This window comes from Sus scrofa, chromosome 7, assembly GCF_000003025.6.
Source record: "Sus scrofa isolate TJ Tabasco breed Duroc chromosome 7, Sscrofa11.1, whole genome shotgun sequence".
Taxonomy (NCBI): domain Eukaryota; kingdom Metazoa; phylum Chordata; class Mammalia; order Artiodactyla; family Suidae; genus Sus; species Sus scrofa.
In genome coordinates, this window is record NC_010449.5 from 12,245,607 (window position 1) to 12,272,369 (window position 26,763).

At 49.4% G+C, this 26,763-nt stretch overlaps 1 protein-coding gene across 3 annotated transcripts in view; it reads left to right on the forward strand.

Annotated features, from left to right (window-relative positions):
- GMPR (guanosine monophosphate reductase) overlaps positions 8,787-26,763 on the forward strand; it is a 44,410-nt gene continuing 26,433 nt past the window's right edge. For 2 of the 3 annotated variants that reach the window (XM_013977450.2, XM_021099781.1), the window contains exons 1-4: positions 15,183-15,299; positions 15,764-15,883; positions 18,406-18,489; positions 21,015-21,188. In XM_013977450.2, the coding sequence (XP_013832904.1) occupies positions 15,198-15,299; positions 15,764-15,883; positions 18,406-18,489; positions 21,015-21,188 (480 nt within the window). In that variant the 5' untranslated portion in view covers positions 15,183-15,197. Of the gene's footprint in view, positions 9,073-15,182; positions 15,300-15,763; positions 15,884-18,405; positions 18,490-21,014; positions 21,189-26,763 lie in introns of those variants that run through there. The other variant, XM_001929120.7, reaches the window with a different exon arrangement.

Below are 26,763 nucleotides of genomic sequence, written 5' to 3' on the forward strand. Positions count from 1 at the left end.
ATTCTTTAATTCTATCCAAGTCAACATAGATTTTTGCTTTTCTTTGGGAGGCACTGTAAGCAAGAGTGCCTAGACCAAGTCTGAAGTCAGGAAGACCCTAGTTTGAATAACCCTTTTATGCTTTGTTTCTTTATCTGTTAAGTGAAAATAAAAATAGGCTGTATCTCAAAGATTTGTTTGGATAATCCAAAGAGACAATGCACTTCAAGGGTTTCTTTGGAGTTCCCGTCGTGGTGCAGTGGTTAACGAATCCGACTACGAACCATGAGGTTGCGGGTTTGATCCCTGGCCTTGCTCAGTGGGTTAAGGATCCGGTGTTGCCGTGAGCTGTGGTGTAGGTTGCAGACATGGCTCGGATCCTGCGTTGCTGTGGCTCTGGCGTAGGCTGGTGGCTACAGCTCTGATTAGACCCCTATCCTGGGAACCTCCATATGCCGCTCCAAGAAAAGCCAAAAAAAAAAAAAAAAAACAGGACAAGGGTTTCCTGTAGGGGCAGGTAGAGAGCAATCACTCAAGAAATGGAAGGAGCAGTAGCCCTACTTTACCTTCAAACCTGTGTCTGACAATGACTTAGCTGGCCCAGTCACTGTTAATTTATAAACAGGGATTTAGTGATTAAGTCAAGCGTTGAGTTCTAGTTCCTGATTAATGTTGGGCTGGGTCATACAGATCAACTCTCCCTCTAAAAATAATGAAAAATACTGGGCTTCAAATAACAACTCCTTTAGGCTTGCTCAGAACTGAAGACACTGGGAGTGAGTTTCCCCTGTGGCTCAGCGGTAATGAACCTGACTAGTATCCATGAGAATGCAGGTTCAATCCTGCCCCATGCAGCAGGGTAAAGATCTGGCATTTCCATGAGCTGTGGTATAGGTCACAGAGGCAGCTTGGATCCCACATGGGCTGTGGCTATGGCCAGAAATTGTAGTTCTGATTCAACCCCTAGCCTGGGAACTTCCACATGCTGTGGGTATGGCCCTAAAAAGACACTGGGAAACTCATGGGTCAATTTTTTGGCCAAAAGACAGTGCTTGGAGGGGGTGAGTGCATTATTAGAGCATCACACCTCTCAAGTACCCTGGGAGCACTTCTGACACCCCTCACTCTACTTGAGTTCAGCGTCTCTTTCAGGTGAAGGAGAGAAGTCAGATCTCGGCCCCCAAGCAAGTAAGAGGGTCTGATAGAAGACCTTCCTCACACTAAATTGGGACTCCAAAGAACTCATCTATCAGGGTTAGAATGAGGGGGATTTACACACAAGTCCCAGCTCTCCCCACTTCCCAGCCGAGTGCAAAGAGGGCTGTTTGACCACTGAGCGGAAGAGGCAGAACAGAAAGGAAAGGGGGAAATCCCTGAGAGGTTGTAGCCTCAATAGCACTTTCTCCTTTAAAGGAAATAAAGGAGTTCCTGCTGTGGCTCAGCAGTTAGCGAACCTGACTGGCATCCATGGGGACGCGGGTTCGATCCCCGGCCTTGCTTGGTGGGTTGAGATCCAGTGTTGCCATGAGCTGTGGTGTAGGTCACAGACCCGGCTCAGATCCTGCATTGCTGTGGTTGTGGCATAGGCCAGCGGCTGCGGCTCCAATTTGACTCCTCGCCTGGAAACCTCCACAGGCCGTGGGTGCAGCCCCCATCAAAAATAAATAAATAAATAAAAAATAAAGGAAGTACAGTTAGATCTACAGCTGATTTCATTATCCAGTGATGGAGACCAAAAAAGCACTGGAAAAAGATTTTCAATGTGCTGATGAAAACAACTATCAACCTAGAATGCTATGCCTGGGAAAAGTTTCATTCAAAAATCAGGACAAGGAGTTTCTGCCATGGGCTAAGGATGTGATGTTGTCTCTGTTGAGTTGTGGGTTTGATTCTCCAGCCCAGTGCAGTGGGTTAAGGATCTGGCATTGCTGTGAAAAAACAAATGATAAAAAATTCTCAGTCAGGAATGCTAATATTCGTAGAAGAAACTTCAGTGAGAAATAGGATATGCTTGTATAGCCTCAAACGATCTCCCCAAATTTATTTCCTAATTACTGAGTGGCATTAACATACATCCATGAATTCTTTGATGCGCTTCCCTCCAAGAGGTGGAGCTAAACTGCTTCCTCTTGAGTGTGGGCTGGACCTAGTGCCTCACCTCTAGCGAACAGAGCCTTGAGAGGGGAAGGGTCCCTTACAGTGGAGAAACCTGGCAGACACCACTTTATCCAAGTCTTCAAGTTTCACATCATGGGTAAGAGGTCACATTAATATCATGACACCCCCCCCCCGATATGATACAATGAGAAGATTGTTTCACCTCCGTGGTATCCTTCACACATACACAATTATAACCAAGTTTGTTTTTGCTTGTTTTAGGGCTGAACCTGTGGCATATAGAAGTCCCCAGGCTAGGGGTCGAATCGGAACTGCAGCTGCTGGCCTATGTCACAGCCACAGCAAAGCAGGATCCAAGCCCAGTCTGCAACCTTACACCACAGCTCACAGAGACACCAGATCCTGAGTGAGGCCAGGGATTGAACCTGCGTCCTCATGGATACTAGTTGGGTTTGTTACCACCAAGCCACAGAAAGAACACCAACCAAAGTCTTATATTAAGAAGACATCAGGTAAACCCAAACTGAGGGACAAAATCTATGACCAGCTCTCTTCAAAAATGTCCAAGTTGAGAGTTCCCTTTGTGGCTCAGCGGTTAATGAACCCAACTAGGATCCATGAGGACACGGGTTCAATTCCTGGCCTCCCTCGCTCAGTGCGTTAAAGATCCGGCATTGCCGTGAGCTGTGGTGTAGGTCGCAGACTTGGCTCAGGTCCTGCGTTGCTGTGGCTGTGGTGTAGGCTGTCAGCTGTAGCTCTGATCGGACCCCTAGCCTGGGAACTTGCATATGCCCTGGGTGCAACCCTAAAAAAAAAGGAAAAAAAAGAGTCAAAGTCACAACGTTAAGGAAAGTCTGAGAAACTGTCACAAATTTGAAGAGACTAAGAATGCTCTTGGTGGGAGTTCCCGTCGTGGCTCAGTGGTTAACGAATCCGACCAGGAACAATGAGGTTGCGGGTTCGATCCCTGGCCTTGCTCAGTGGGTCAAGGATCCGGTGTTGCTGTGAGCTGTAGCTCTGGCATAGGCTGGGAGGCTACAGCTCCGATTAGACACCTGCAGCATATGGGAACCTCCATATGCTGCGGGTGTGGCCCTAGAAAAGGCAAAAAGCCAAAAAAAAAAAAAAAAAAAAAAGGAATGCTCTTGGTGCTGAGGACTAAAGGAAATGCAGTATCCTGGTTTGAATCCTGGAACAGAAAAAATAAAAAGTAGAAAAACTGGTGTGACAGACAGCCCCTAGGGTTGCCTCTCTCATCCCCAACTCCAGGAGTTTATGCTCCTTTATCCTCCCTTCCTGTTGAGTGTGGGTGGGACCCCAGGTAGGGTGCTTCTATCTGTTCTCAGGCGGCTGTGGAATGAGAACCCTAAACCCTCACCTCTTGATACGGGTCCTCAGAACTTGCCCCTTTAGAGAAAGAATTCGGCAAAGAGGCTGAGGGTAGGGAGCAGATAAGTGCAAAGAGAAGAGAGAGAAGGTAGGGGTGGCGGGGCACAGGCAAGCTCTGCAGGGGTGGGGGGTGTGCAGAGAGACAGAGGGAGAAAGAGCAAGGGCGGAAGAGGTCGCACGTGCTCTGGAGGTCACTTACACCACTTGTATGGGGGCGGTCCTCTGGGCTTCCTCTGGCCAATCATCTTGCTTCGTCTGGCCTTGAGCCCGCCTTTGGCCTGATGCAGCCCCCCCACCCCTGCGTGCACGCCCATCTTTTAGCAGGATGGATCCTAGCGCAAGCGTTTCTGGGAAGTTGACAGGTGGCGCTGTAGTCTGATGTCCCTTCCCTTCTCTGACCCCTGAAGAACCTTTGTTCCAGTGTGTAGTTCTGGAGGTCTTCTTGACCTCAAGAATGAAAAATAGGTGTTACCTTTTATTCAAGCAAGATGCTCTTCCTTGCTCCTGCTAGCATCTTTATCCTGAACTATCTGCTCACAGGGAACAGATTACAGTTGCTCAGCCTGGGACCCAGCTAGCTCCTGCTTCATATCCAACAGAACATGGCAAAGTGATGAAATATTACTCTAGTGATTACATTTTGTTAAAGAGACTCCACCTGGCTAGCAAACTCAAATTCTTTCTATTGCCAGCTCTGAAGGAGCATACTTTCAGGAAATATATGGACATGTTGGAGAATCCTATATGGATCTCCTATAGGGATCTGTAAGCAGCCTCTGGAAGCTGAGAGAGGCCTTCAGCAAGAATCTGAAACCTTCAGTTCTGCAGCTGCAGGAAATGTTTTCTAACAACAATCAAGAATTTAGAAACAGATCTTTCCCTAAGTGAGGTTCTGGCCAACACCTGGATTGCAGCCTGATAAAACCTTGATGCAAAGAACACAACTAAGTCCAAACTTCTGATCTATAGAAACTGTATTTTTAAAGCTGCTATTTTTTTTTGTAATTTGTTGCATAGCAACAGAAATGGATACAACTGTTAAATTTTTCTTGTAAGTTACACTTTTAAAACCCTAAGTTCTTTAACTTTCAGATTTCAAACTCTTGACCGTGTTATTCTAAGTTTAGCAAATTTCACAATCAAGAAGCCTTTGAGGAGTTCCTGTTGTGGTGCAGTGGAAATGAATCTGACTAGTATCCATGAGAGTGAGAATTCAATCCCTGACTTCTCTCAGTGGGTTAAGGATCTGTCATTGCCATGAGTTGCGGTGGTCTTCACAGATGTGGCTCAGATCCTGCGTGGCTGTGGCAGTGGTGTAGCCTGGCTGTAGCTCCGATTGGACCCCTAGCCTGGGAACTTCCATATGCCTCGAGTGAGGCCCTAAAAAGCGAAAAAAAAAAAAAAAAAAAAAGGTTACAAATTGCCAGAAAAAAAAGCCTTTGAAAATGTTTAGTCCTATTTTTAAATGCAATTAAATTTCTGTAAACATGTTATACTGCATATTTAAATTTAACATATTCACTTTCCTTTTAGTGGTTCAATTGTTTGACTTAACAAATAAAATCTTTCCATGTATTTAAATAACATAAATCTAATACATTAGAATTATAAATAGGTTGAACCTCATGTTCTTATTGTTGTTGGAACTTGGCCTCTGCTCACTGGTGCTGAATAGAAATTTGGAAATAAGAGTTTTTGAGTGAAGGAAAAAAATAGCCCATTGCTTTGTCAGGCAAAGGAGGGTCCCAGCAGGCTAATGCCTTTACGACTGCCCCCGCCCCCGAGAGATTGGAAGGTGGTTTTATAGTTTGGGGAGTGCAAAATAGGGCTGCAGATAAGGATCAGGGTAGAGGCAAGCTTGCATTATTTTCAAAGCTGGTGTTCAGTGGTCTTGTGGTTTTCTTTCCGGAATAAAAAAGGCTTCATTAACATCTTCCATTTGTTGGGGGTTTTAGTTCTGCAGAAAAACTCAAAGATACTGTTATCTATATTCCTGGAAGGGGGTCCAGGACCGTGCCCCAAAGTTTCTTGACTGCTCCTCTCCGGTGGTCTCCTCATCCCCTTCCTTTCCTGATTAGCAAACTGTTTGAACCTGCCCTTTGGAACTCAAGGTCCTGGAGGCTGAAGTTTATTCCTTAAAAAAAAGGAATGGGGGACACAGAAAGGCTTGTGTGCCTAGGAGCCCCACAGGGCCCTGCTTGGGTTCATTATGACTACTTCAACTCTGCATGTGCAGACTTGGCAAGATTGTAGCTTAAAATAACAAACTGTAGGGGAAAAAAAATAATTCTCTGCTACCTTTCTCAGTTTTTAGCGGAGACCCCTGGAACATGATTTTGTGCCTGGGAAGAGGGCACTTGTGATGGAACATTCCAGAAAGAAAGGGAATGGAGTGTGCAAAGAGAACTTCTGTCTCTATTTTAATAGAAAGGGAGTGGGGAAGAAACCAAGAGGAGAGGGACTATCCCAGTAAGTGAGCAAGATCAAATGAAGGAGACTGTCCCTTTAAGACATTTTACTAACATCGATTCACCCCTGCATTCACCCCTGTACTTTAACCCCAGGCAGATGCTTCACAAGTTTAGTTTCTTTTCCCTCTTGGGAGAATCAGTTTTAAATAACTGTACCATATAGAAATTATATTTTACTACTACTTTTTTTTTTTAATTAGGAACTTCAGAATTAAGTTCCCTCTCACTACTTTGAAAATCAGCAGCCCCTCTGGCTGGCTCACAATAAGGGTCATGAATAGTTTATCTGCCCAACTAATTGTGGCAACTTTCATTCTCTCCCAGTTAGCTTTCATTTCCCATCCAGGAAACTTCAAGAACTTCCTGTGAGGCAAGGATGATGAGGGCAAGTGGGATGGGCTGAGACCTTAATCATTTGCAGACATTTGTGTTAAATAAATATTGTGATGTGTCCTTATATTCAGTCATACCAAATATGAGTTCATGGAGAACAGGCCAAGCTTGCAGACAACTGAAAGAAAATACCTTCATGAGGTTAGCTGTCTAGTTCGAGGAGAAATACATAAAGCACATAATGTAACATGTGACCCCAAATAAAGACCTACCGTTTATTGAGTAGCTATGAGACACGCACCCCACACAATTTAATTCTCACAAAAACCTGGGAGAGGATAGAATTAAATGTGTTTCTTCGCCATTCAACTTGTGAGAAAACTGAGGTTTAGAGTGATTAAGTGACGCCCCCAAGGTAGCCAGCTGGAAAGTGGTGGGGTCAGGGTTTGAGCCAAGGCAGAGAGCAGTCCTAGGACAAAAGCAGCTTTAGTTAAGGTCCCAGTAAGTTTTAAGGACCGAGAGATTTATGTTTGTTTGCTGCAACCTTGGGCAAGTTATTTATCTGGTCCTCATTTTCCTTATCTATAAACTGGCTTTTAATGAAACTGAGCAGGGCCCTGCGGGGCTCCTGGGCACAAAAGCCCTTCTGTGTCCCCCATTTCTTGTTTTAGGAACGAGGCTGCATTCAGCCTTCTGGACCTTCCCAGAGTTCCGAAGGGCAGGTTCCAACGAATTTCCCAGGCTAATCAGGGAAGGGGATGCAGAGACTGTGGAGGAGCAGTGTAGCCTTGGGGCAGGGTCCTGGTTCCCCTTCAAGGGGTATGCATAACTGTATCTTTGAGCTCTTCTACTGAACTAACCCCCCCCCCCCAAATGGAAGATGGTCACTACTTGATGAAACATTCTTCATTCCAAAAAAGATCAAGCTGCGACAATCTCAAGAACCACCAGAACCTGTGTTTGTATACACCCTGATCCTTTTCTGTGGCCCTATTTTTTTTTTTTTTTTTCTTTTTGCCATTTCTACAGCCGCACCTGCGGCATATGGAGGTTCCCAGGCTAGGGGTTGAATCGGAGCTGTAGCCACCAGCCTACGCCAGAGCCACAGCAACGCGGGATCCCAGCCATGTCTGCAACCTACACCACAGTCACAGCAACGCCGGATCCCTAACCCACTGAACAAGGCCAGGGATCCAACCTGCAACCTCATGGTTCCTAGTTGGATTTGTTAACTACTGTGCCACGATGGGAACTCCTCTGTGGCCCTATTTTCCACTTGGAAACTGTAAGACCCCTTTCTATTCTCTCCCAAAGGAGGGCACCGCCTTTAGGGCATTAGCCTGCTGTGGCCTCCTTTGCCTCGCAAAGTAGTAAAAGCTACTCCTTTTTACCTCACCCAAAACTCTGTCTCGGTGATTCTATTTGGCACAGGTGGAGAGAGGCTAGCTACGCTGCCGCAAAACATCTTCATTGGGTTGTTGTGAGATTGAAGAAGGTGGTGCAGGCCAAGCTCTTACGCACATTCCTAGTGTATAAGAAGGGCTCGGTGTGGTCAACAAGTGAATTAAAAATAAACTGACATCGGAGTTCCTGTAGTGGCGCAGCGGAAATGAATCCGACGAGGAACCATGAGGTTGCAGGTTTGATCCCTGCCTAGCTCAGTGGGTTAAGGATCCAGCGTATTGGTGAGCTGTGGTGTAGGTTGCAGATGCGGCTCAGATGTGGTGTTGCCCTGGCGAACGCCAGCACCTGTAGCTCCGATTAGACCCCTAGCCTGGGAACCTTCGTATGTGAGGGTGTAGCCCTAAAAAGCAAAAAAAAAACAAAAACAAAAAACAAAACAAAACAAAACACAAAAAACTGACATCACCAATAACTCAAAGGGACTCAGGTACCTGAACCCAGGATCTGTGCCAACTGTAGACTTCAAACCAACCAACCAACAAACCAGTCCCTAACATCCAAAGGGATCCTAAAAATGCCTCAACAAACCCAATGCTGCAAAACAGATTCACCTGCCCACTCTTAATTCTATCCAGTTCCCAGGGGTTTCTTAGTTTTTGGCACGTGGGCGGTGTGACTCAGCATCTGCTGAGTATTAGGGCTTGACATTAGAGAAAGGAGAAGGGAAACCTTTCAAGGAGTGGACTTTTCCTTGGGTGAGGAGGTCACAGGGCAAGTCTTGGCCGTACCCTTGGTGACAGCACATTGTGAATTCTCCCCCTCACTCCCTAACCCCCCCTCCCCATACACCCTTCGGTCACCGTACTAAGCGAGGCGATAAGAAACGGGAGCGGGGAGGGGGGAGGTGGTTAAAATGTCACACGTGCGAACTTCTTGCGTGCGCCTGGTTTCTCCCCATCTCGCCTATCCTTTCTGGCCCGCACCGAGGTCTCCCGCGCGGGGAGGGGTCAGGGGCGGGGCCGGCGGAGCGAGAGGGCGGGTCTAGCGGGGCCGGAGGCGTCCAGAGGCCAGAAGGGCGCAGCGTGCGCGCTCAGCGGCCCGCAGGCACCCGCCGGGGCCGAGCAACTCGCCTTCTCGCGGCGCCGCCCCGCCCCAACCCTCTGTGGGCCCCGCCCCCGCCCTCCGCGGGCCCCGCCCCCGCCCGCTCCCGGCCCCCACCTCCCCCGGCGCCCGCGCTGCAGGAAGGAGCTGCGGGCTCCAGCCCCTCTGGTCGAGCGCGCCGCTCGGCACCATGCCCCGCATAGATGCGGACCTCAAGCTGGACTTCAAGGATGTCCTTCTCCGACCCAAGCGAAGCAGCCTCAAGAGCCGAGCCGAGGTGGGCCCCTTCATAGCCGCATTGGGGTGGGATTTTTTTTTTTTTTTCCCCGTGTGGCGCGAGGGAGGTGGGTGCAAGGCGCCAGAATGGGCCAACATTGCCAGCTTTTTTAGTATGTCTGGAGATGGATGGGACGCTGACCTCTTTTGCCCTCGCACCACCGTGAAAAGGAAAAGCCAGCTGGTTCTTTGCAAGGACAGGAGGTGTCTTTAAGGGCCCGGGCTCCGGCCCAAAATTCTAAATACGTCCGGTTGAGTGGGCAAGGGGGAAACACACAGAACTTGATCCTAGGGTAGCGAAGATCAGGTGGTCAACTGATTTAGAAAGAATGGCGGGGGATGGGGGTTGAGGTGTGCTTATAGAGAGAAAATGATACGGTGGAGCCGGAGTATAAAGGGAGAGGAAAGATTTTGGCAGTGTTTCCTGGTGCGGAGAACTCCGGCCGCTTTAGGATCAGGTCTAGCAATGGAATTTTTTTAAAGGTCTGAAAAGCAGGGCAACTCCAGGGCAAAAGTTCAACGTTTACTTTCCGCATTTCGGTGACCTTTTGAGAGCGAGGCTGGGGACCTGTGCCTGGTGGCACCCTCTTACTGGACAGCTGCAGTCCAGTCCAGTTCTTTGGGAAGCTGAAAGCAGTGGAGTGGGGGCAGTGGGACCAATGGGGTGGTCAGTTGTGCTAGTTGTGCCTTAGTGAAAGCAAAGCCTGAGGGACGACAGGTGGAGGCCGGCCTGGAGATAGGGAGTGGGGGGCAGGGAAAGGTCAAATCTTGAAGGATAAACTAGTTGCACAGAAAGACAGAGTTCCCTGGAGGAGTGGGTGCTGGTGACCGTGGTTTTGCCTGGTGGGCTGAGAGCTGGAGAGGAAGGGGAAACTGCTGGGTCTGGAGACTGGGGTTGCAAAAGTAAACAGGGGGAGGCTGAGCCAGCTTGCTGCTCCCCCTCCCCCCGCACGACCATAAATAAATCCCCTTGCAGGAACTGGGCTGCCTGCCTGTGCCCAGGCCTGACTCTTAAGTGCAGTGCCTGGTGCTGCCAGTCGAGGGCTTGCGTGGATTAAGGAAGCCTCTTGATTTGCGAGTGACCAGAACCAGCTCACCTTCTCAAGCAGGTGGTCGCACCCTTGATGATTAATCCTTCTCATCCTTGATTGGTCAGCTCTGCTCCTGACCAGTCTGGTCCTTCATCATGCCCTTGCAGGTGCCAAAGAGTGGGGCAGACACTTAGAAGCAAAATCAACAGCTGGGGTGGCAGGCCTGAGTTTCCTCAAGTCTAAGCAGTGTAGCTGGTGCCTGAGGCCAAGACAAGATGTGTTTATTCTGGGCAGACAGATGATTTGGGGGCCTCAGCAGCCTAAATGGTCACAGTTCACTTAGTAGAGAGAAACTCCTTTTAAGAAAAATGAAGAGTTCCTGTCGTGGCTCAGTGGTTAACGAATCTGACCAGGAACCATGAGGTTGTGGGTTCGATTCCCGGCCTTGCTCAGTGGATTGGGGATCTGGCGTTGCTGTGAGCTGTGGTGTAGGTTGCAGACATGGCTCGGATCCCCCGTGGCTGTGATGTAGGCCCGCGGCTACAGCTCTGATCAGACCCCTACCTGGAAACTTCCATATGCCGTGGTTGCGGCCCTAGAAAAGGCAAAAAGACACACACACACACAAAAAAAAAAAAAAAAAGAAAGAAAAAGAAAAGGTATATGTTTAGAACTTCTGAACCAGGAACCTCTTGACGGTAAGTCATTTAGGGTTTATGCGATAGGACGAATTACTCTTTCTAGGGTATGATGTCATATGCCTCGTTTAGTTTCCTAGTTTGGGCGGATTGAAACTGTTAGCCACCCAGCTTCCCATGGCCCCTTGCAATCTACGTGTTCGTGTAGCAGTGAGATCTCTGTGCCCTTGAGAGGTGTGTTCACATTTCCGTGTTTGTGGGAGTTTGCCAGCTCCCTGCCTGGAAACCCGAGTTAACTGGTGTTGCCTTTCCAGTTGGTTGCTGTCACGGTTTAGCCACCTGTCTGGACCCTCCATCATCCAACTGCCGACTTCAGAGACCTTGAATCCCCTCACGGTTTTCACCATTTGCTCGTGGATGCCTGAGATTTCTGGTACACAGATTAAAAAAAAAAAACAAAAAAAAAAACTGCCTTGTGGGACTAGGGAGAATCATAAAGTGTATGCTCCCAGGCAGAATGATACCCAAATGCAAACTCGAAACTAAATGATAAATGGACTTTGAGCCTCACCAGAGAGCAGATCTGAGTAGAGCCAGGAGAGAAAACATTGGAGCCTGGCGGGCAAACATACTCTGGGAAAGCAGAGTCTGGCTGGGAAGGGAGAGTTTTGACTGTCGACAAGATTCCTCGCTGCAGCGGTTTTGCTCAGAGCCAGGCCTGCTGCGGGATCATCAGACAGTGGGCAGGAAGTGGAGAGAAAGGCAGTGTGCCCTCCCACGCAGAAGTTTAGTGCTCCCTTGAGGGCACTTCCGCAGGTGTCACAGAATAAATTTAAGGTCAGCTCCCAGAGGCAAGGGGTACAGGTGGCAATAACTCAGGCAGCCTATGTGGTTGAACCAGCTCAGCAATCACCCCCAACCATCCATGCATTGCCTGTCCTCCGGTCTTCCGAGTCCCTGGGATAGAAGGCCACACGGCTGCCTGGGAGCATCTGCGTAGTCTTTTCTGAGGAAGTGACATGTTTGTTGATTGGATAAGACCTTTCTTTGACACACTGAGGAGATGACATCATCCCCTGACTCCTTGAGCGTTTTCTTCCCCGGGACCCATCCCTTGTCCCAGTGTCCCACCCCAGTCCTTAAGCTTGTAAGATTTTAAAAACCTACACACTGAACAACACAACCAGAATGGTGGAAGTCAGCAGTGAAGGAAGTTGCAGAAGAAAACTGGCCACGTGCTTGACCTGGGACCGAGAAGACGTGACCCAAGGAGTGGTCAGTCTCCTTAAGATTTCAGAGTTGGTGTTTCTTTCCATCAGTGGTCCAGTGAGTTCTGCTCCAGCCTCAGTGGACAACAGGCTGGCCCGAGAGGAATGAGACAGTGACCAAGAAGAGAGAAGATCAGACGGGGAGAAAGGAGGCCTGGGTTCTTCTAATCCAAGCTCCGGGCTAATTATTTTGTTACCTGGGCTCTGTATCAGTTTCCTGGGGCCACTGTAACCAAGTGCCACAACCCGGGGGTGTACGCAACAGAAGTGTATTGTCTCACAGTTCTGGAGGCTGGAAGTCCCAGATGGAGGGATCAGCAGGTCTGGTTCCTCCAGAGGCCTCTGAGAGAGACTCTTCCTTGCTTCTCTCCTACCTTCTGGTTGTTAACACACAACCCGGGTGCTCCTGGGCTTGTCGATGCCTCGTTCCCACGTCTGCCTTCCTCTTCCATCAGCATTCTCCCTTTTTTGTGTGTCTCTGTCCAAACTTCCCCTTTGCATAAGAACACAGCCATCCTGGAACAGGGCCCACATCTTATGTTGCTTAGCCACAGAGACCCTATTTCCAAATAAGGTCACGTTTGCAGGTACCCGTGGTTAGTATTTCAGTGCCTTTTGGGGGAGACACCGTTCAAGCCATAACAGCCTCTGTGCATTTTGCTCCATACCATTGGAGGGTTTGACTAGTTCTTAATGAATGCATCTGAATCTCACCTGGAGAGACCCTCCAGAAGACACATTGTCTCCAGCACAGAGTTCTGATTTATTAAACTTGGGGTGGCCTGAGCACGTGGACTTTGGGGGATCATCCTGCCATGATTCTGATGTGCACGGAGATGCCCTGGGCTGGCCACCAGTGCCTTAGCACTTGTGGAACCCTGTGGCTTCCTGCCCGCACGTCTCTGAATCCTGACTCCCAATAGGGAAAGTTCCAGGATCCTGAGCACCATCAGAAGGCCAGGCTGAGGACCCCTGCATTACCCTGGAAGGGAGGGGCCAAAACAATCTCCTTCTTACCCCTTAGCCAGACCTTTAATCCATCATTTTTTGAGCCACTAGGTCCATAGGGATGAAAGGCCTTGTCTTCATGGTGACTAATAACAGTTTACAGGTGAGACAGATAATGAGTCATTTAATAAGAGAATCACTTTCATTAATATCGTCCATAGATTGAAGCAAAAGAAACTCCTGCCCCAGGCCCCACTTCTGCTTCCCTGTATGCTCTTCACTGGACAGAGCCAAGACAGGGCCTTTTTCCTCTAGGCTGGGCTCCAGATGCTCAGGATCCTGGATTTCCTGCCCAGATGATGTCAAGTGATGCCCCAGGTGTGCTTCCCAAGGGCCAGGGATGCTGCTGACGTGCCCACCTGTGACCTCAGAGAGTGGCCAGGGGACCATGGGGTGGGGGGATGGACGTGTGGGCTGGGAGTTCAGTGTCCAGACTGGGGTGTCGGTGTGCACAGAGGATGCGGGTGGGAAGAGAGGGGGGTACGGATGGGGCCCAGGGCTGGGTCCCATGATGTACTTTCCTGGTCGTTAAGAGAATGGTGTCTTCAGAGTAGGAGGACGGGACAGAATTCACTTGGCAGCTTCTTAGACTTGACTCAGAGCGTCGAGATGTTTAGAAATGTGACAGGTGGCCTCCGTTTGTGCTTTCAGGCCCTCAAATGTTGGGCCGTAGGGCTCTGACAAAGGCGTAGGTAAAGAACAGCAGAGACGTGGCCTTTTGAGGTGGGGGAGCGGCGGCTGATGACTTTCTGTGCCCTTTCGTACCAGCTTCGCAGAGAGGGAACTCGGAGGTGCTATATTTGGTGCCTTGACCAGCTGGGGCAGATGAAATGCCAAGTTTTGTTCCTGGGAGGCTGGAATATTTAAACTATTTCTCGCTCCGGGAACCACTGGTCTATTTTGGGTGTGTGTGTGTGTGTGTGTGTGGATAAGGTGGGGGAAAATATTTTATTTCTCATCCCTAGAATTAAGGGCCTCCTAGACCCTGACACATGCAGACGAGAAGCGAGGGGAGGTGTCTGGTGTCAGGGTGGTCCTTTTCTGGAACAGAGCTCCGTGTTTCATGTACTGGTTTGGCAGTGCCAAGGAAAGCCCATTGTGAACTTGGCCCCGTGGCAGGTATGGCAGCTGTCCCCAGGCTTCTTGGAGGCGCCTAAGAAATGCGAAGACCAGGGAATTCTGATTGTTTGAAGCCTGCGAAGCCAGCATGCTGGAGGGTCATTCAGAGCACAGAAGGGTGCTGTGAACAGACCCCTGCAGTTTCAGAAAGGGATCCGACTTGCTTCACTGAACTGAGCACCTGGGCAGGGAAAGAGGTTGGGGAGGGAGGAGCTCCTGCATCGCAGGTCCCCGCCCGATGGCTGTTGAAGGCCAGTGCCACCGTATTGATGACCTCATTCCCCCAGGAAGCCTTCTGTGTGTGAAGGAGAAAGAGGCTCGAAAAGGCTAAAAAACCTGAGGTGTCCCCTGGTGCTTTGACATGTTGGTAGCAAAGTGAAAATGACTTGCAATGAGAAAGAATAGAAGGCTCTAGAGGAACACTGGTAGGAAGTGATTATTGCTGCTGTCCCCAGTGAGCCGGGATCAGTGGTGGTCTACATGCTTTCAGAAGCTTACGATTCATACCTGCGTTCCTCCTGCCCGTTCTCCTTGGGGGATGCGCCCACTTCCAGGAGAGTCCGTATCCCTTGGGGTCCAGCTAAGGAAACAGTGCTGAATATTTAAAACAGCGAATAGTGAGTTCCCGTTGTGGCACAGCAGAAATGAATCCTACAAGTATCCACTAGGATGTGAGCTCCATCCCTGGCCTCGCTCAGTGGGTCAGGGATCCGACACTGCTGTGAGCTATGGTGTAGGTCGCAGACTTGGCTCAGATCCCCAGTTGCTGGGGCGGTGGCGTAGGCTGGCGGCTGTAGCTCTGATTTGACCCTTAGCCTGGGAACGTCCGTGTGCCATGGGTGTGGCCCTAAAAAGCAAAGAAATGAAACAGGGAATTGAATATGCCGCACGGTGACACAGCTGAGATGGAGTCCTGCTAGCCGAGGCCCTCATACATGCCCTGGAGCTGGAGTTACAGTGGAAGCTGAGGGCCCCTCCCTCCAGCTGTTTGCAAGTCAGAGGAACAAGTGGTTCTGGGCACAGACTGAGGGCCGCCGTGCACTTCCTCCCAGCTCTTGAAAGATGCTGATAGTCACAAAACAGCTGAGAAGGTCGAAGGGAGAAGGGATTAATGGGTTGCAACTGGCTGCGGGGCTAATTTGGAGTGGCCAGTTCTCTGGGCAGGTGAGAATTCAAGGGAAGGCCTTGGTTGGCAGGGAAGAGTGGGCTGGATTTTCCCAGAAGGTGAATTGCCCCACCCGTGCTTGGGACATGGGGAAAAGTGCCTTGTGTGTGGGTGTTTAGGTCTAGGATGAACCAGGCTGGGGACAGAAGGTGGCAGGGGAATGGGAGCAGCTGTTGGAGGAGAGAGTTTCCGATTCAGAGGCTGGGCTTCATGGCAGAACATCCAGTGGTACTGGGGCTTGAGGATGCCAAGGAGCTTGGTTCAGATTTTATACCTGTATAACGACCCATGACTCTGTTTCCTCGGGAACTCACCTGTCTACAGAACATGTGGCCCAGCGCCTAAGAGAATCCAGGGGCCGAAGGACATTTGCTTTCTTTGTGTCTTTCTATTCATGCTCAACTCTAGAAGTTCTGCACAAATCACATGAAGAACCAAGGGCTTCTGTTTTCTTTTGCAACAGGTGGATCTCGAGCGAACCTTCACATTTCGAAACTCGAAGCAGACCTACTCAGGGATTCCCATCATTGTGGCCAACATGGACACCGTGGGGACATTTGAGATGGCGGTGGTGATGTCACAGGTAAGATGCTGGGCATTTTCCCTCTGCTGCTCGCACTGAGCAGGTTGTCAGGAGCTCACCTAGGACTTGCTCAGACACAGGGAAGAGGGGAAAAGTGAGACACTCTGGGTCATTGCTGTGGCCAAACAATTTAGTTCTGAGTCTGATTGTTGCTGGAGGCCCTTCTTTTTCTCTGTCCAGTCGGAAGGTACGGGGAGTCTGGACCTGGCGTTCAATGAGGTGCTCTAGATCTGTATCTGTGTCTTCCTTGAAGATGCCCATGACGGTTTTGGAAATTAGAGCTACAAAAGAAGTCAGACAGTGTGCCATATCCTAAAGGAAGATGTGCGTCCTGTTCGTAGAAGAATGACAGCACCTTTATTTTTTTTTTAATTATTTTTGTTTTTGCTTTTGAGGGCCACACCTGTGGCATACGGAGGTTCCCAGGCTAGGGGTTGAATCAGAGCTACAGCTGCCGGCCTACGCCACAGCCACAGCAACGCAGGATCCAAGCCAAGTCTGTGACCTACACCACAGCTCACAGCAATGCCGGATCCTTAACCCACTGAGTGAGCCCAGAGATCGAACTCGCTACTGTATGGTTCCTAGCTGGATTCGTTTCCACTGCGCCATGATGGGAACTCTCAGCATGTTTAAAATGAAGATAGAACTGCTTCATCTCTTCTGTAGTATTTATTCACCTATTACATCATTATGTAGAAAACTTAGGTGCCATGCACTGGATGTAGCGTGTATGACATGGTCACATCTCTACCAAGTTCCATGTACAGATGAGGAAACGAGGCAGAGAGGGGCAGGAGAAGTCACGGGCTCAAGACATTTAGCCCTGGAGACACAGATTGGAGATTCAAACCCAGACGGACTCCACAACAAGGGACTTGCCTCCCAACTTAAACTGTGACAGCTAAGCGTACAAGCTCAAAGTCCCTTTAGCCAACTGCTGTCTCGCTGCCTGTAGAGGGAGTGGCCAGTATCCTGGCCTTGAGACAAATAAAGAGCAGGTTATCTGTGGGCAGAACCTTCGTCTCACGCATCGGTGTCTGCATTTGTGTCCGAGGCTCAGTGCATCTTATTCGTTGTTGATATGCTTCTGATGCGTGGAACCTGTGCATCCTTTTCCACAGACAATGCCTGCCAAGTGGAAAGATAAATCCAATTAGTTGAAAGAGCTTCTTGCTGTGGGCAGCATGCCTAACCTCAGGAGGTGCTGGGATTCATTACTGGCCAGTGATTAGAAGGAAGATTTTCAAACCAATTATGACTCACACAATGGAGTGGACTAGGGGAGGTTGAGTCCAGGATCAGTTGCATCCTCTCTCTGCCCTCAACCCCCTCTGAGCTTTGGGCCAGAGGCTAATCAATTAACTGCTAAAGGAATTTAGACATTTTTTTTCCCCTCCCTATCTTTACCTTGCCCTGCTCTGTGATCAGAATGAATTATGGATTAGGGTAAAAGTGCATAGACATTGGGAGCAGTACATGTTCCTGATCAATTCATTTATCAGATTGCATGTATATAGGTTCCATATGTATCAGATTCCATATATCCATGGAAAATGGAGGACTTGCTACGCTCTTTCATTTGCCCAGGAAAAACTCCCCACGAGTGAGGCTGTGTGCCCTGAAATAGCTGACCATGTGTGGGTCTGTGAATTTTCTATTTCTTGGATCCACTGAGTTACGGCAAGTTAATAAAGTCACAGAACTTTAGGGTAGGAAACTGTAGATGCGGAACTAGACCCAGGGAAGTTAGGAGCGAGGTCCTGATACAGGAGGAAGAGCCTGGGGTTCGGCATTCCGGTTGGCGTTGGACTTGGCCTTTGCCCCTTTTTGGCCAAGCAGTTGTTCAGTTTCTGAAGCTTGAGTGTCTTACGCCCCATTTCTGCCCAGGAAGCTAATAATTGCGTACAGAGTTGTTCTGAGAAGCAAGTACGCGGAGTGCTTGCACCGAGTCAGCATTGAGTGGGTGCCTGCTGGGTTGATAGAGATTTGGGAGGATGATTCATGGACGCCCCTCCCCCAAGAACACCAAGTGCCTGATGGGTTTAGCTTTTAGCAGGAAATGTTTGGGTCGGGAGCACAAAAGCTTTCAGGTAAAAGTGGGGTTCTCGGGGTTGACGAAGAAGAAGCGGGCTGCCCCTTTAGGCTGCCTGCTGATGAGCGGGGGCCCACCCCGCTCTCTCTTGCTCTTGGCCTCAGTCAGGTGTGGGCTGGACCAGGGCTCTGAGACTGCGCCCTTATCCCCCTCCCCCAGCCCCCACCCCCATTCTGCTGGCTTTGCCTCCAAAGTCTTGAAGGCTGTGTTGTCTGATTGGATGAGAATGGAAACCTTGCTTTGGTGATTTTCCTGGTTCGACCTTCCTCCGCTGGGGCTTCTGGGAGCATAGTCAAAGCAAAGAAAGCAAGAACGGCCAGGAAGGTGGATGCTTTTGTCTGGGTGGTGGATCTCCCCGGCCAGATGGAGGAAGGCGGAAGGGGGCTCCCTTGCCTTCGTGTCCTAATGGTGCTGTTTTGTTTCCTAGCACTCCATGTTTACAGCAATTCACAAGCATTACACCCTGGATGACTGGAAGCTCTTTGCCGCTAATCACCCAGAATGCCTGCAGGTAGGACTGCGCCCTGGTTATAATCACATTTGTTGCCGGGGAAGAAAATGTTCAGGGTTGTCAAAAGGATTTGAATTGGCAGCCGATAGATAAGACATAAGAGTCCCCAGAGAAACTGGGGAAAGCCAGTGGCAGCACCCCAGCCCTTCATCATCGCCAGGAGTTTGCCGAGGAAACCTGTTCTGTGTTCTAGGTTTAAAATATTAGGGATTTTCTGCAAGGAATATCTGTTTTTTCCCCCCTAGGAAAGTGAAGTGTCCCATCCTGAGAGCTTATGGAAGCCCTGGCAGTGTTTCCTGCCAGGGAATGGGGTTGATTCTGAACATGCTTTTTTGGCTGTAGAAGAAACACCTAATTATAATGAGTTGTTATTATAATTGGAGCTGACTATTGTTTATCATGGAGCCGAATAAACAATATGCCCACGAGGATGGCTTTCATCCAACAGATAAGAAAAAGCGTGGGCGCGAATGTGGACACGTCGGACCCCTCCTCCGTTGCCGATGGGAATGTGAAATGGTGCAGCTGCTTTGGGAAACCGTTTGGTGGTTCCTCAAAAGGTTAAACCTAAGAGCTACCCTATTACCTAGTAAATTCCTTTCCTAGTATAGACCCAGCTGACAGAGAAATACGTGTTCACAAAAAATCATGTCACAGATGTTCAGAGTAGCCAACATGTGGAAACAACCCAACTGTCCATCCGCTGATGAATGAATACGTGAACTCTGGTACATCCTTGCAGTGGACTATCCAGCTATGAAAGGAGGGCGTGAAGTATTGATTGATGCTACAGCACAGAGGAGCCTTGGAAACATGTCGCTCATTGAAAAAGCCAGACACCAAAGGCCATGCATATGATTTCTTTTCACAGGAAATGTCAAGAGGAGGCAAACCTATAGAGACAGAACGTAGATTTGTGGTTGCCTAAGTCTGGGGATGGGAGGTTTGAGGGTGAGGGCTAAAGGGGGTGAGGATTTCTTTTTTGGGGTGGTTAAATGTTCTAAGGTTGTTTGTGATGATGGCTGTGCAACTCTGAACATACTAAAAACCATTGAATCGTGGGGTGTTTTGTTTCTGGGTTTTCGTTTCATTTTGTTCTTTGCTTTTTAGGGCTGCACCTGTGGCATATGGAGGTTCCCAGGCTAGGGGTCAAATCAGAGCTGCAGCTGCTGGCCTACACCACAGCCGCAGCAACACGGGTTCTGAGCTGTGTCTGCAACCTACACCACAGCTCATGGCTCTGCTGGATCCCCAACCCACGGTGCGAGGCCAGAGATCGAACCCGCATCCTCATGGCTACTAGTTGGGTTTATCGCCCCTGCACCACAATGAGAACTCCTGTGGCTTATTGTTTAGAGATAGGAATTCACATAGAAATATTATATAAATTTATAAAATAGTATCTCATAGAAGGTGAGATGCTGACTTTGGGCACAGTCCCCCGGCTTAGGCACCCACTTCTCAAAACCAAAGGGCCGATTGTGAGAGGAGCAGAGAGGGGCGACTTGGAGGGCAGCAGTGCCGAGGAGGCTGGAGGGGAGGGTGTCACGGAGGAGGAGGAGGTGGTGGCTTCAGATGTAAACACATCCAAGAGCAGATGAGAAGGATCTTTCCCGGCTCATTCACTCCTGCACTTTGGGACGTTTTGACTTTAACAGAAACCCTGAGACTTTTAGAAACCCACGCACGTCACAGCTTGCATGTTGTTAGAGTGTTGTATTGGGAGCAAAAGTGAAAAGAGGAAAGAGTTTGATCAGAGGGGTTGTGGACATCTTTCCCCGCCAAGTGGGATGCTCAGGGTGACAGCTGAGGCTTTGGCGCGAGGACCTGAGCTGACCAGGCACCCTCAGGCTTCCTGCCTCTCCTCCAGGGGGGAGAGTGCACACCAGCCGCTCCCCAGTTCTGAGTTCCATGTGGAGAGCTTGAGGAAATTAAATAAAAGCCAAGGGGTGAGGTTCTGTGCTGAGGTCCAGGGCTCAGGGTGTATGCAGTTTAATGTCAGGAAAGATGATGGAGTCAGTTGAGACAACTGAACAAATGAATCCTCTCAAGACCTCTGTTGTTGTATGTTTTGTTTTCTTTCTTATTTTTTTGCTGTTTAGAGCTGCACGTCCACATATGGAAATACACAGGCTAGGGGTCGAATTGGAGCTGCAGCTGCCGGCCACGGCTGCAGCCATAGCAATGCAGGATTCTTAACCCACTGAGCGAGACCAGGGATCAAACCCAAATCCTCATGGGTACTAGTCGGGTTTGTAACCTGCTGAGCCACAACAGTAACTCCAGTGGGGTTTTTTTGTTTGTTTGTTTGTTTGTTTTTTGCGTTGGTTTTTTTGCTTTTTAGGGCCGCACATGAGGCACATGTTGTGTTTCTTAAGCTGGTCTGCTGTGTGTGTATTTGATCAGGGTGCACCTCAGGGGGTCACTCTACTGTCCCCATAGCAGGTGAGTGGATGGAACCAAGGCCTGACTTCTGGATGCTACTTACTGTTTGTATCTTTTGTCTCCTGGATTATTTGGTACAGCATGTTGCCGTGAGTTCCGGCAGTGGGAAGAATGATCTGGAAAAGATGAGCAGCATCCTGGAAGCTGTGCCGCAGGTTAAGTTTATTTGCCTGGATGTGGCCAATGGGTACTCGGAGCATTTTGTGGAATTCGTGAAGCTTGTCCGTGCCAAATTTCCGGAACACACCATCATGGTAGGTTTGGTGGGACCCTCCCCTGATGGGGAAGCAGAGAAGAGTTTTGCCATGGGGTGGGGGGCTGGGGGGTGTGTGCTGTGTCCTCCCAGAGCTTTTGGTGCTTTCGTAGCAGAAGACTAGTTGAGAATTGGCAGGAAGAGGACAGGCAGCAGCTATGGGCATCTAAACCCTGGCTCGGCCCTGCAGAAAGACAAAATCTGATCGACACATCATTTCTGCTACGTATCAGATGTTTCCTCAACCATGCGAGACCTTTATTTTTTTTTCAATTTTTTAAAATCTTTTTTGTTTTTTCAGGGCCGTACCTGCAGCATAGGTAGGTTCCCAGGCTAAGGATCCAATCGGAACTGTAGCTGCTGGCCTACACCACAGCTCACGGTAACGCTGGATCCTTAACCCACTGAGTGAGGCCAGGGATCGAACCCGAGTCCTTATGGACACTCGTCAGGCTCGTTAACTGCTGAGCCATGATGGGAACTCCATCATGTGAGACGTTTAAATCAAGGTCTATGTCACTCCGTAACAAAGAGTATATTTTTAAAAATAGAAACATATTTCCCGTTGTGGTGCAGTGGAAACGCATCTGACTAGTGTCCATGACGATGCAGGTTTGATCCCTGGCCTCGTTACGTGAGTCGGAGATACGGCAATGCTGTGAGCTGTGGTCTAAGTCTCAGGCGAGGCTTGGATCACGAGTTGCCGTGGCTGTGATCTGGGCCGGCAAGTGTGGCTCCGATTCATCCCCTAGCCTGGGAACTTCCACATGCCTCGAGTGCAGCCCTAAAAAAGAACCGCCCCCCAAAACAGAAAAGTAAACAACGCTGAAAAAAGCTAAATGTAGCTTTTAATTTAACGTATGTGTGTCATCTCTGCCTCACTCTCCTGGCCGGTGGAAAACGCTGCTGAAAGAGTTGAAATCCGTAGTAGGAACACTTCATAGTAGTCAACTGTTACCTGGAAATCAGTTGGTGTATTGTTTTAACTAGAATCTTTATTTTTCCCTTTTCCTACCTTTTGGGTTTTTTTTTTTTTTTTTCTAATTTTTAACACCTTCATTAGTTAGAATATATATCTATTACTGCTTGGAAACATGGATTTACAGAAAAATGAGCTAGAAGCTCAGGGTTAAATTTGGGCTTTTGGAAAATCTGTATTGTGTGTGTTTACTGGTCTTAATTAGCATGGTAATGACTGATTGGCCACTAGATCGTTTACTTAACTCTCCTCTTAGAAATTTTTAATTTCTCCTAACATTTCGTCATTGTATGGAGGTTGGGAGATAGGAATTAGTATTGCTATTGACCGGGTTAAAATCTTGTGTTAAGGTTTTCCAAGGATTTTTAAAATTTTTTTTATGGCTGCACCTGCAGCGTTTGGAAGTTCCTGGGCCAGGGATTGAATCCCAGCCGGAGCTGTGACCTAGGCCACAACCGCAGCAACGCCTGATCCTTAACCTGCTGGTCTGGGCTGGGGAATTGAACCCGTGCCTAGACAGAGACAAGCTGGGTCATTAACCCACTGCGCCACAGTGGGAACTCCCCTAGGGATTTTTTTTTTTTTTTAAGATAAGTGTTTTTATGCTTTCCAGTCTCATGAGAAGCAAGCATCAAGGAATGTCGCAGTCAAGCAGTTGTGCCATGTCAGAAGTTGGGTGGGAAACAGATCCATTTTCTGCTGCCCAACAGTGCTTTTAATCGTCGTGTTTCTGATAATGGGAACACCCATTTATTGAGTACCTACCACGTTTCTCGTTTCTGTGGGGTTATATTTGTTCCTTCTCTACATCTCTGAAAAGAGCAGAAACTGTTGTCCCAAGTTTCCCACAGATGGTGAATCCTAAGCTTTGAATCTTTTTTTTTTGTCTTTTTAGGACTGCACCCATAATGTATGAAAGTTCCCAGGCTAGGGGTCAAATCAGAGCCGCAGTTGCTGGTCTACACCACAGCCACAGCAACAGCCAGGTTCAAGCCGTGCCTGTGACCTACACCACAGCTCACAGCAACGCTGGATCCTTAACCCGCTGAGTGAGGGCAGGAATCAAACCACGTCCTCGGATACTAGTCGTGTTTATTACCGCTGAGCCACGGCAGGAACTCCCTCCTGCTCCCCCGTTCAGAGGTGGGGCGGCTGGCCTTCTTCAGGCTGTGCTGGAGGGTGATGAGGTCCTCTTTGTCATGTCCTGATGATGCCTGGGTACCTAGTTATGAGGCCCCAGCTGGCTTTTCTGCTCCTGATCATCTGGAAGCTGAGCAAAGAGAAAGCTGTCCCCCCAGGAGGGCACAAGTCCCCTGCCCCTGGCTGGGACACAGTAGCCCTGCAAGCGTTTGGTATTGAGCATCAGTCCTGGGTGGTGATGACTGAGATGGTGGGAAGAGCAGGATACATTTTTGAGCAGGGCAAGGAGTCCTTTGTCGATTCCTTCTGGTGAGGACGAGATAAGGCAGAGGTTGCGGTTGACATTTCTTCTGGGATTTAGGTGGTTCCAGGTCTTTCCAGGTCGCCGCCAGTGTTTTGATGGCTCTGGAGATACCGGGGGCAATAAATGTTTTATATCTGTTGGCATTTGAGGGTAGAGGAGTCAGTTACTAATTTAGTAAGGGTTAGGAATCAAAGTATGCATTTAATGGCTCCACTTTATTTATTTATTTTTTTGGTCTTTTTGCCTTTTCTCGGGCTGCTCCTGCGGCACATGGAGGTTCCCAGGCTAGGGGTCTGATCAGAGCTGTAGCCACCAGCCTACGCCAGAGCCACAGCAACGCGGGATCCCAGCCGTGTCTGCAACCTCCACCACAGCTCACGGCAACGCCAGATCCTTAACCCCCTGAGCAAGGCCAGGGATCGAACCCGCAACCTCATAGTTCCTAGTCGGATTCATTAACCACTGAGCCATGACAGAAACTCCTTTGCCTTTAATAATTCACATTTTTAGTTGTGAAATATGACATATACACAGACAAGTGCACAGAACATGGATGCTTAATAATTAGTCCTAAAAGAAGCAGCCCTTTGGCGTACCTGCACTCAGAAGCCCTTGCTCCCACCTTAGACAAAAGCCCCATGCTGGCTGGTGGTCCTTTCCTTCCCTGCATGTCTTTGGTTTTGTCTTCTACAGATGCCTTTCTCAACAACACGTTGAATTTTGCTCATTTTTGAACCTTCTATAAATGGCCGTCCTACGGTACATCTTTCGAGTCTTCTTTGGTTCCATAGTGCGTTGCGACGCACCCGCATTATATCGTGGAAGCTAAATGGGGATGCACTGTGTCTGGAACGAATCTTAATCCTGTTTCCCAGACACCTCTGTTGCCCTCGACTTCTTGTTGCACTTTGCTGCTGGTCGTACCATCAGTACTCTGCGGAGCGTTCCTGAGGTCGGTGTGGCTGTATGAGGGGGAGCACCTTGGGGAGGTCACCTCCCTTCTGAATCTCTTTCTTGTGGCCTGTGGAAAGGATATCGAGGATAAAAATAGTTCGGATGGGCTGATGCTTTGTTGAGGGTGGGTACCACTGCGGGCAGTGCTCTGAGAACTGGGTCAGAGGTGGAGACTGATGGAGAAGAGGGGGTGGGATGGGGGGCGGTATTCATTTTTGTTTTAAGTAGAGGAAAAACACGTCCCGCTTTAAAAAATAAGGCTAGGAATAGCAGAAATCCACTGGAACCCCAGAGCTCCCATCTCACGCGTCTCACGTTTGGCTGTGAGTTTTAGCTCAGGGCTGCCCCTTCCCAGGGCTGAGCCAGCTGCCTGCTCTGGAGCCTGGGGACCCATGTTCCAGCCCCAGGGAGAAGAGCAGGGGAGACAGGTGGTGCAGGAAGGAGGGGGCTGGCAGGACAAGGAAAGGGCGTTGTGGCCAGTGTGGCCAGGGCAGGGGCTGTGTATTGCTGCGATGGGGTGGGAGGGAGATTGTCCCAGAGTTCCCATGGCTCCTGGGCAGCCAGCCACAGCAAGTGGCTCTGCAGCGCCTGCGGGCTGGCCCAGGCAATGAGTTCTTGTTTGCGGTGGCTTCCCCAGCAAAGCTTGGGAGGCTTTGGCGAGGTAGATGTTCTTTTCTCAGCCGTTCTTTGCACTGACCTTGAGGTCTGTCATTCATTCCAAAACCTCCGGTATTTTAGAAATACAATTCATCGTATGACTTTTGGAGGTGTTGTGGGGGTGCATTTGTCCAGCGTTGGGAACAGAAAGGTATAGGGTACGAGTCTGCATGTTATCCTGCTGCTACAATGCGGTGAACGGAAGGCGTGCTCAGAAGTGTTGTTGGCAGAGCCTGGCAGGTTGGGGGTGAGCCCTTGTGGCCTCTTGCGCCCGGCACCTCGTGAATTTATGGAGGACTCCCTTTTTTCTTGCCGTTCACCTAAGATAAGTACTGCCATGGGGGTGGGAGCGGTGGGGGGAGCAGGGATTTTTAGAAAATGTCATTGGCAGAAAAGGGTCCTATAAAGATGCTGGGTGTTAGCAGAGAGGACCAGTCCTCTGGGCCTTTGCCTGGTGGCTTTCAGGAAAGAAAGGGATTGCTGTATTCTTGGGTCTCTTCCAGGTCCTGTGGGAAAAGGCATTGCATGGACAAGCCACTTCTCTTTTACTTGTTTCTTTTTATAGCCACACCTGCGGCCTCAGGCAGTTCCTAGGCTCTAGGTTGACTCGGAGCTGCAGCTGCTGACTTAATCAGAGCCACTGCAACACAGCTCTGAGCTGCCTCTGCGACCTGCACCACAGCCATAGTGGCATAGGTCACCAGTTGAACCCGAGCCTCCACAGTGACCTGGACGGTTGCACTCAGAGATTTTTTTTTTAGGGCCACACCCACGGCATATATGGAAGTTCCCAGACTAGAGGTCAAATCAGAGCGGAAGCTGCTGGCCTACCCCACAGCTACAGAAACGCGGGATCCAAGCTGCACCTGCAACCTACACCACAGCTCACGACCATGCCAGATCCTTAACTCACCAAGTGAGGCCAGGGATCAAACCTGGGTCCTCACAGATACTAGTTGGATTCATGAACCGCTGAGCCACGACAGGAACTCCTGCAGTCAGATTCTTAACCTGCTGTGCCACAGCAGGGATTCCTGGTGAAGTTTGTAAGCCTTCTGGTGACAATGACGAGTGGGTCTATGAGCCCCGCGTTATAGAGGAGAAATGGAGACTCAGAGTTGAAGCGATTCTCTTGAAATTACACGGCGAGTGGCAGGACCCTCTTTGAACCCCAGGGCTTTGTGAACTTCTTTTGCCACAGGGAAAGCTGGAGGAGTGCGAGCCACTTGGGTTTTGGTTTGGGGTTTTGGTTCTTGCCCAGAAGACTTTTTTAAATGGTACTGAAGTACTTGACGTGTGTTTTGTCTCTTTTTACGTCTTTTTTCCTGGGCCTTCACACCTGTCCTTGACGTGAGGAGCAGGGGGGTGCCTAGCTCAGATCTCCCCCTGCCTGCTCTGGTGCCCACCAGATGGTCCGTAGCTTGTGTTCTGTGGCCATCCGGTCATGATGGAGCTGACATGCTGTCACATGAGGTCAGTGATCGGAGCCTCTGGTATCTGCTCCCCACAGGAACTGCTTCGGGCCAAGATAAGCGGCGGGCT